This window comes from Mycetomoellerius zeteki, unplaced genomic scaffold, assembly GCF_001594055.1.
Source record: "Mycetomoellerius zeteki isolate Tzet28-1 unplaced genomic scaffold, Tzet1.0 scaffold698, whole genome shotgun sequence".
NCBI classification, from domain to species: domain Eukaryota; kingdom Metazoa; phylum Arthropoda; class Insecta; order Hymenoptera; family Formicidae; genus Mycetomoellerius; species Mycetomoellerius zeteki.
The window spans coordinates 46,265-57,466 of NW_017257717.1; the positions used below are offsets into that span (position 1 = coordinate 46,265).

The 11,202-nt window shown below is 31.2% G+C and overlaps 1 protein-coding gene across 2 annotated transcripts in view; it reads right to left on the reverse strand.

Annotated features, from left to right (window-relative positions):
- DNAlig3 (DNA ligase 3) overlaps positions 1-11,202 on the reverse strand; it is a 53,320-nt gene that overhangs the window by 12,227 nt on the left and 29,891 nt on the right. For both annotated transcript variants that reach the window (XM_018457953.1, XM_018457952.1), the window contains 2 exons: positions 2,803-3,041; positions 510-589 (listed from right to left, as the gene is read on the reverse strand). In XM_018457953.1, the coding sequence (XP_018313455.1) occupies positions 510-589; positions 2,803-3,041 (319 nt within the window). The remainder of the gene's footprint in view (positions 1-509; positions 590-2,802; positions 3,042-11,202) is intronic.

The following is an 11,202-nucleotide window of genomic DNA, read 5'->3' on the forward strand; positions in this document are numbered from 1 at the left end:
ATGTTTACAAAATATTTAAAATAAATCTTATAAATATTTATAAATATTTTGTAAATATTTTGTGATAAATATTGTGTGCTGTCTGGATAAGCTGCGAACATCGTCTACAGTTTACATGATATGTCTTTCGTATTATAAAAATAAGTGCAATTTAAAACAAATGTGAAATTTTAGGAAAAAAATGATAAGGAGTAACATTGATAAACGTAAATTAATACGATAAATTATAAGCTATTAAATATGTCAAATGCTAAAACAGAACGACGATAAAATTTCTACGTTATTTCATATTAATTAGACAGCGATAAATCGGCATTAATTGGTAAAGTGAAGCGATAATAAAATTATATCACTACTTTATGCCAATTGGATATGGAAACATCGAAACATACGAACGTAATCGCAGTGCGTTTGTATATTTATTGCGTTGATAAAAATTCCGAGAAGACCTCATCTTCACATGCCGCAGCGGAAGGTTAACGAGAAGAACAGCCGATCAATGAACTTACTTATCGAGGATAGATCGAAAATGCTGGATCTGCTCCTCCTCCTTGGTCAAACACGACAGGTTTTCCAAAAAGAGATCAACCTGTCCGATTAAACTCATTAATAAAGACGTGAGACTTCGGTAAATCATTTCGCGCGTGTTCGTATCTTTTTCTTTTTTTTTTAGATAAGTTATACCGAGAAAAAAATCGAAATCTTCCCAAGCAAATGTAACATGTGACGTTGTCTTCGATAATTACTGATTACAAAAAATTTGACTGGTGATGAAACATTGCATATGTATTTCACAGTTCAATGAGAGCGTGACTGACATAACTTTCAAATGATCTATTATACTTTTAGAAAATGAAAAAGATTATATATGTATTACACGATCGATACTACAACGCTTAGAAGAAATCGTTCAATTACCGCCATTGTCAATTTTATTGCTAACATCTTTGAGGCATAAAGTAAATGTCCCAGCCGGACATTTATAAGCGTAGATTGTCATGTGTGAATAATACAATTTATAATATATTAAAAAGGTTTTTAATATAAATATTTGTATTCATTTGAAAACTCAAGACTCCCTTAAACAAGGAAAAATTATTTGAACCCATTTATAACAATTATTACTAATTTATTTTTATTGAGCCATATTATTACTTATATGAAATTATTAATTAAAATATTTAAATAAGTAACAGAATGCGGACAGCCGGTCGGACACTGGGATGTAATTGTCCCGACCACAATTAGAAAATGTATGCTGACGGGAAATATTAATATAAATAGATGTTTAATGACAAAAGACAACTAATTAAAATTGATCTTTAAGGTAAAAAGCATTTGAGACTAATAGCGTTTTCGAATGGAATGGGTTTGAACCTGGGTCGGATCGATGACGTCACATGCTTTACTTTGATTTCTGATTGGACGAGATTATGATACTTTCAAACATGGGTTAACCGAACCGGGTCGGGTTCAAACTCTAACCCACTCCACTCGAAAACGCTATAATATTACTTTAAATAAATAAAGTTTTGTCTAACTGTGCGAACATATAGGTACTGTCCGGTCTCAGTGACTGGACATGTATGATCGGAAATTTACACAACACTTTATTTATTTAAGTTAATATTAGTCTTAGATACGCTTTTTACGTAATATTATAATTTAATTGTAATAATTGCTTTAAATGCAATTAAATTATAATACAATAATAAAAAAAGTATTTGAGATTAATAATAATATAAATTTTGTGTAAATGTCCGAACATAAGTATATGTCCGGTCATTGGGACGTTTATCTTACTTTCTACTAATTTTCGTGACTGAGTAAATTTTTTTATTTATATAGGAATCGTCACATCAAAAATTTTTAACAAAAGCAGGTAGAAGAGTTTTTTTTTCAATATATTAAACAGAGAGTCTTAGTTATTGTCCGATTTTATTAAAGAACGACTTATTTAACGATGAGTGTCGCTAGAAGATTCGAAAATTCTATTTTATTTCGCACTCGAAAAGACCGAAGATGGCTACAACAAAAGGTCTAAGATGTTTATAAACAAGTGGAAAAAAACGGTACACTAATGAATGATGCGTTCGGAGAAATGCTATTAGCGCTTCTGTCATTCTATCATTGTTTATTAGATGTAAAACAAGGATAGAATGATCCAAATAGCGTCTCCCCGAACGCACCTTGAGAAAAATAGTCTGGTTGAATTAAACAGTAATTCTGGTGGAAAATGGACGAATCAGAATTTTCTGGTTAAATCTATTAGAATTCTAATTGAGATAACGAGAATTCTGATTGATATAATTATTCTGGTAAAAATAAGAATTCTAGTAGATTTTACCAGAAATATTGTATCAAACAAAATTCCGATTATCTCAACTAGAATTCTATTGTAAATAATTTATTATAATCAGAAAATTCTGATTCGTCCATTTGCAACCGGAAATTTTTTTCAGTGTACGAAACAACAAATGTATACATTGATAATATGCCGGACGGCAATAAGACACAAAGGATATGTCAAAATTTGTAAATATCAGTTACGCTTTTATCAAACAGATTGTAAAGACATGAAACTCAAATCTGCGCGTGTTGCATTTTTTCAAATAAATTATACCGACAAATAAATTCATCTTTTAACGGTAAGAAAAATTAATTTTAATTAATCGGACAATTTATTATTTCAATTTCCTTTTAATCGTTTTATCTCATTATTCTAATTTCTTTTTATTTAGTTCACCGGTTTCTCATCGTTATTTGTTCTCGTCCGAAATTCGCGAAATTGCGCTGACTTACGTCTTGGATAGTCAATACACTCGCAGCGCAAGGCGACGCGGTAGCGCTATTTTCAAAGAACACGCTGATCGTCTCAGCCACATCGCCTTGCTCCAGATGCTCCAGCATCGCGTCCTCGTCCTGGAGCAGCAATCGTGCGAACAATTTTATCAGCTGTTTGCTCTGCAGATTGTAAATTCTCTTCACGGCGCCAGGCAGCAGCAGTTTACACCAGAGCACGATGTCGCCCTTAAAACTATCTATAGAATAAACGGAATAAAAAAAAATAATATAAGCAAAAATATCGTTGTTGTCATTTTTCAACAAAATTAATATCCGCAGCTATTGACGGATCCAGAAATCTTTTAAAGGGGAACCATTTGCGCTACAAAATTCTTTTAAGCGCAATTAATTTAAAAAAAAATTTTTTTCAAATATGAAAAGATACTCTCTGAATCAGTGGATAATTACTAATTACCCAGTGGCATACTTGGTACTGATAATCAGTGAAGTTCAACTAAAAAAGGAACAATGTTTGAGCATTATATAACTAAAATACTATAATATTTGCATGTTAATTTCAATCTTCCAATATTCATTGAATTTAAGCACTAAAACAAGGTTAGTTAGATCATATAATAAAGATCAGCTAGGTTAGGGATCTCACATTTAATTCACCATTTTTAATTCATTACCAGTAGCATACTTGGCACTGATATCAGTGATTATCCACTGATTCAGATTTATATATATAGAGAGTAGAATACTAAATTATTATTTAAATTATTACATATAAAAGTATTATTTAAAAAATGTACAATTCATAAAATATTTTATTTAAAATTACATCAATATAAAAAAATATAATAAAATCTATATTTTCGATAGTATAAATATTTTTAAGTTTTTTTAATTAAAAAATATTTTGGACTATCAAAATTGTGATGAAGCATTTAAAAAATATTAAAAATACATGTAACATTTTGCTATAAATTTTCAAAAAAGGAAATTCCAAAGGGGAGGACCATATTCCTCCTGCGAATCCAATGTCTACGACTGCTCAATATTCGCGAGATTTTTAACGTCTCTTTTTTATAAAATCGGGAACGTTCCACATTCAGTTGCGAAATAAAAACATTCTTCTGCACTTCAAGATCATATGAATATAAACATTTTTTGCTTCAGACAGACTCAGAAAAAAATGACACGTGGAAAAAGTTAAGCGTTTTAATACAAATACTAAAATTCAAATATTTGTAGAATAATCTCGTCTTTTTAAGCATTTTATGAAGATTTTTCGCTGAAGAGAAGCAAGATATATATATGAAGTAAACTTTTTCTAAGATAAATATATTTAAACAAAAATTGCGGCATCAAGAATTTTTTATCGCTCAATTTAAAATCAGTCTTTAATGATTAAGACGAATTTCTCGCTCGTGTGCACTTGATACCTTTATCTTATATATAAATTTTCTATATTTACAGAACGATACGTATATAAAATTAATTTAAAAAGAAACAAAATCTCAGTCGCTCTAATTTGTGCGTGCACATCGTTCAGAAAAAAAAGATAAAAATTGCGTAGCAATCAGAAAAGTAATTAAAAAAAATTGCGAAATCGATTAGTTTCGCCATCAACGTTTACTTTATCTCGAATATTTATTTATCAAGTTAGTCGAGCGATGGCTAAAACCTATTGGAGGTTACTCAGGGTCATGACCTTGACAATATATGTCAAGGTCAAGGTCATTGGGGGGTCCCTTAATCGGAACTTTTACCTTTATAATTTTACAACATCATAAAATTGCTACTATTACGATGTTTGTGTTTATATCAACGTTATCTTCAATAAATGATACCTTTATCTGTGTGTATAAATTTTCTATATTTATAGGATAATACATATATAAAATTAATTAAAAAAAAAACAAAATCTCAGTCGCTCTAATTTGCGCATACACATCGTTCAGAAAAAAAAGATAATGGTGTAATATAAGATAGCAACGTTTCTATTAAACTAATAAACGCTACACTGAAAAAAATTTCTGGTTGAAAATGGACGAATCAAAATTTTCTGGTTAAATTTATTAGAATTCTAGTTGAGATAACAGGAATTCTGGTTGATGTAATATTTCTGGTAAAATCTACTAGAATTCTCATTTTTACCAGAATAATTATATCAATCAGAGAATTCTGAATTATCTCAACTAGAATTCTAGTAGATTTAACCAGAAAATTCTGATTCGTCCATTTTCCACCAGAATTACTATTTAATCCAACCAGACCATTTTTCTCAGTGTATCTATTGGTTCCACTATGAATTTTATTGCTCTTGGATTGAAAACTATTTAGCGGAAAATTCATTATTAGATCATGTCTGTAGTCGTTGTAAACAAAGATTTTAGAACTTTGGATGTCTTCAAGTTTCATTCATGGAGTGAATGTTCTTTTAAAATTTATCCTGAAAATATGGCAGTTGTGATACAATATTTTAAAGATTTTTACCATGCACTTCAGTAAAATTGATCAAACTTATTTTATACTTTATTGTAGTTTTATTAATGAATGAGAGAGATGCTTGATTCCTACCTGAAGACGAGTCCTTGGTACTTGGTAATGCATCGCATGCTCATTTTGCGCGCACACTGTGTTTGTTTGTACAATATTTTAGAAACATTAAATAAAGTTTTTTAATTGTAATACTGATGTACTTTGCGTTTTATTATCGATTTCTCAGAACATCTCATATTAGGAGCACAATTTTTTACTTTGCGATTTGCTCACTTTTTACATTTCTTTAATTAAAAAAAAAAAAAAAAAAAAAAAAAAAAAAAAAATAGAATCTGAATTAAATTTTACATAACATTATCGTAAAGTTTATTAAATTCATCCATTACATTTAACGGAAGCAAATTTCTTTCTTTTTAACAATGAATAGATATGATGTGCAAAATCGGAGGAAACTATAAATTTCAATCCGGAAAACATCAATGACGCCTACTGTACATGTGTAGCCATGACAGCTACCTTTTCCTCAATGAGGACAAACCAAGCGAGATCGAAGCATGGTGACGCGCGCGTTTAGAATTCGCGCTCGTCCGCGGAATTCCTCATCATCGGCGAAAATAGAGCTGCTGTCGGCAGCGGGATTTGAACACAAAGTAAAACGATGGCTTTTAAGCCGTCACATGTGCGCGTCGCGGTTCCATTACCGCGTGATATCGACGCGGATTCGACATGGATCCTCCACGTTCTGCGACGTCTTTGAGACGCGCAGCGATAAATTCCTCCACGGATTGCGATTCCGTCACTCGCGCTTCACATACCGGGTTCCGATCGAGACAAGGTGTGATTGAGCACGCGATTAGTAAATAATGGTACCTAAGAATAGAGGGACCGACCAATTCGGGGTGGAGCGCCGGATTTCTGGCGAACGGCTGTTCCGCCTAGCTAGACTTAGAGTCTCTATCTAGTCTGGCTATTGAAGCTGTTTTGTAATGAAATGGTATTTACCACATCACGGAACATCATTTTATCGCATTTCATCGTCAGTTAATTAAATTTTGAAGAGCTCGGAAAAATAACTGATATGACACTTATCTAAAATAAAAAATAAACATTATAATATATTAAAAATGTCATGAAATTTAATATACTTTTAAGTTACATAAATTAAATTCCATTTTATGACACTAAATTAAATTTAATGTATCTGCAACTGAAAAGTATATTTGTGTATATGTACATATGAAATTTAGTGTGCTTTTCATAAAATTTTATGAAATTTAGTACATTTTTTAATTAAATTTTATGTAGATTTGCATGAAATTTTATATAAGTAAACGTTAAATTTAAGTTACTTATAACTTCATTTTCATTGACAACATTAAATATTTTTAATGTATCAAATTTGCTTACATCACATGTAACGGAAGCAAATTTATTTTTTTTAACAGTGTAAAAAGAATTAATGGTATGCCATTTGAACAAAACTATCAAATTGTTTCTTTTGATGTAATATCTATGTACACAAATATTCCCAATAACTTAGCCTTGAAAAGTATAGAAAGAAGGTGGGAATCAATACGTAATAATACAACAATACCATTAAATGAGTTTTTAAAAGCAGCGTCAATTGTTCTAAATTTTAAACTTTTTAAATCCAATAAATTAATTTTCAAACAAAATCTTTAGTTTGCCTATAGTATCTCTCCTATTTTAGCCAACTGCGTAATATAAGATTTAGAAAATGATATTTTTAAAACATTGACCGTATCCGTTCCATTTTATTATCGCTATGATAACGATATTATATTAGCAGCTAAAAAAGATCAAATTGAAACAATTCTATGCCCATTCAACTCGTACCATGAAAGAATACAGTTCACTGTGTGTTGAATATAGCGATGATGGAGGAATTAGTTTCCTTGACGTTAAACTATTGATAGATAATGGAACGATTATTTTTGACAATTATAAAAAACCTACAAATTCAAGTAGGTAATTGAACTTTAATTCTAATCATCCGATTGAACAAAAGAAAGGCGATGAATAGTCATCGGATAGCTAGACAGAATTTTATTCTTTGCGCATCCAAAATTTCATGAAAGAAATATTTCTTCCTTAATCAACACTTTTTTAAATAATGGATATCCATTGGAATTCCTTTTTTCCACGATCAACAACAGAATAAAAGAGCTGTCACTTAAAAATAATTTCGATAACACATCAAAATTCATAACGATGTTTCCATCTCTGATTCCATATAGAAAATAGAAAGTTTTTTACTGTCTCATACTTCAAAAATGTTTCAGAAAAATTTAAAACTATAACATACAAATTCAACTTTAAAATTGCTTATAATGAAGCAAACTTATAAATTCTCTAAACTTTTTCATAAAAATTGGAAAAGATAAAGTAAAAAAAGAAGATCGTCCAAATGTTGTCTACCAAATAGATTGTTTTGATTGCAAATGTTTCATATGTTGGTCAGGCTAAACAAACATTCAACATTCGCCTTAAAGAACACAAAGCCGACATAAAAAAGCCTTCTAATAAAATATCTGTAATCTCCCAGCACCAACTAGAATACGATCACAACTTTAACGGGGATAACACAAAAATTCTAGATTCAGAAATATCATACTATAAAAGAATCAGTGGCGGATTTACACATTTTTTCACCCTAGGTCCTGTACTTCTTGGCGCCCCTTTAAGACACTTGGCGCCCCTTTCAGACACATGAACAATAAAAAAAAGGTATTAAAAGGTATCACTTTTTCATCAAAACATCAAGATTTTATTTTGTGCGCCAAAGCACTACTTTAAGATGCCATTGGCAAAAAAATACGTCACAACTGGGAATCCTGTACAAATATAAAATTAATTTTCCGTTTGTTCTTTTTCGACGAATTCTGTACTAATTCTGAACTAGTGCAATGTTAGAGTAAAATAAACTATACTTATCTCACTCTAACTTACTGTATCAGTCTACACCAGTTCAAAACTTAAGTGTGGAAAAAGAAAAGCCCTTTTAATTTTGGTCCCTAGAAGGATTGCGTTCCTGTACCCCTAGAAGGATGGCGCTCCTAGGCCCGGACCTTGTGGACCTCTGTCTAAATCCGCCATTGAAAAGAATGGTATCAGAGATAATATACATAAAGAAACAAATAAACGGATTAAATATCTGGATTAAATAAACGGTAAATCTTGACAAAAAAGGGTACCCAGCTCGGATGACCTTGACCTTGACATATGTTATCAAGATCATGACCCTGAGTGACCTTCAGATGATTTTAGCCCGCTGTCGTCCTTTGTTAAAAAGTTATTAACAAAAAAGTTTGAAAAATAACGTATTATTTCTGCTATACATGCAATATTAAATACTATTCTACATAGGTTTTGACTTTCAACACGAAGCGACATTCACCCCTACTCCCCCCTGCAAAGGGGCGCACGACTCTCACCCCCGACTCTCATCCCCCCTGTTTGAAAGTCGTGCGCCCCTTTGCAGGGGGGAGGGGGTAAAGCCCAAAACACAATGCGAGGAAATAGCGATAGCGATAGGAATAACATAGTTTCAATCTATCAGAAACTGTGTATTCCGGTGTATCCGATTTCTGATAGATTGAAATTGTGTTATTTTTAATCGCTATAGCTATTCGCTCCTATTGTGTTTTGGGCTTAAAAGTCGTGCGTCCCTTTGCAGAGGGGAGGGGAGGGGGGGGTGAGAATCGGCGAATTTCTTTTACATAGAAATGAATTTTTAGTGCAAAAATGAAAATAAGAGGTACAATCTCCATTGGCCTTGATCTTGACAAATGTCATTCAGATCACGATCCTGAACAACATTCAAGAGTAAATCAATAAATAAAAGAAAGGCTACGAGCCAATTATAATGTAAGATATTTAATAATTTAAAAATCGTACATTTTAAGACAATTTAAGAATTGTGAAAAGTGAGATGAGATCACCTTTAAGATATTTTTACATATGGACCGCATACTGGACATTATAATGTGACCGAAATTTCTGATAATTTATGTAATATTGTTTGTTGTTTTACATTGAAAATGATCCGATCGGTATCGAAACGTTTGTATGTATGATTTTTAAATTATTAAATATTTTACATTATAATTGGCTCGTAACCCTTCTTTTATTTGATTTATTCTGATTGAGCTATATTAAACATTCAAGAGGTTTTAGCCATCGGTCGGACACCTTGAGTAATGTTAATGCCAGCGATACTGTAACTTTCAAGCATCATAACTCGAAAAGTACTTCATGAAAAAATATTTTATTATAGTGTTTTGGAAAGCTCTCAAGATGTGCTATAAGAATATACAATGAAAAATGGGGTGTTCTATTTAAAAAAATTAATGTGACCTTGACCTGATCTTGGCGACGCCACCCAATGTCAAACGAATGTGATCAGTAAATAGACCTTTTTGAACCCTACAACTTTTGTCTGAAACACTTTTCTGTAATACTTATACTTTCCAAATAATTTTATATAATTATATATAAAATATTTATTCCTGGATATTCATTTGGTTTATGACATCTTAAATCTTAAGACTTCTCTCTCTCTCTCTCTCTTCTCTGTATCGAAAGGGTCTTAAATATAAGAATAGACTATGAATACCGGCCTTAGTATAGGAATTTTAGTTAAACTGTTCCTCATCTTGTCTCGCGACCAGAAGCTCTCCTTTGATCCTTGTGTGAAATATGTCCTGCCGCTGTGACACGTCGTAATCAGAAAGCTTGACAATCGCAATTGCGTAGGCGCCGTTAGGTTGATCGATCGATCGCATCACAATCTGACACCCGTCATTATTGGTTATTGCCAATCATCAGCTCCGAAACACATTATCGCGTATATCGTTCATGAATCATGATACGAGAGCCCTCTTTTTCCGTCGCAATTTTTCTGTCTTTTTCTCTCTCACGCACTCGGGTGATTTTTTCGTCGCCATGATTGCGTCAGGTCGGAGTATGATGTTGCGTGAATACGCCGAATACGAAGAGAGCGGAAGATAAATTAGTCCGCGTCTCTTCTCCGTCGTTTCGACCGTCGAAAGTTACAACGTGAAAAAATCCTCGAAAGCGTCATGTAGATTATTTTCAATAAGCTATACTATATATATTGTTACATCAGTTTTTAAATAATTTTTTAATAATTCGCTTTAAAAAATTGTTACATTTACAATTTTTTACTATTTCGTAAGTTCGTTTATAATTATTTCATTGCAAAATATTCATTTTATATACAATCCAGGCCAAAAAGTTTAACAATTTTTTAAAAACACTTAAAAAATTAACATTTTTGAAATTACTTATTTAAATATTCATAACAATGTATTTTTTAAATAATAATTCTTTAGATCCCATAATTTTTTCAATGTCAATTTTTTAAGTGATTCCAAGCTTTTAGTCTAGAATATATTTATATAAAATAAATATTTTACAATAAAATAATTACAAACTAATTATATACAAAAGAGCAAAAAATTGTAAACGTAATACGAAGCAAATCATAAACAAATGATTTAAGAAACGATGTAAAAATACTTGTAAAACATAGTTTACTGACAATGAGAAATAATATATGACATTCTCAGCATAAAAAGATCTCAAAAAGATCAATTTTTAAAAAGTGTTTTCAAACTTTTAGCCTGGAATATACATACATTGGTTATTAGAGAAGGAAATTAGAACAGCTTACGATTTTCTGATGTTAAAATATGATATAAAGAATAATGCAAAGAAGAAGACCGAGGCTATCCAAATGCAACGTTTTATAAATATTAATTTCTCACGTATCATTTTTTATAAAAACGCGCGTATTTTCCTTAAATTAATATTTCTCATATATTATCGAAAAAAAATATCACAAGTCATTTATCTCTTCTTTTATGA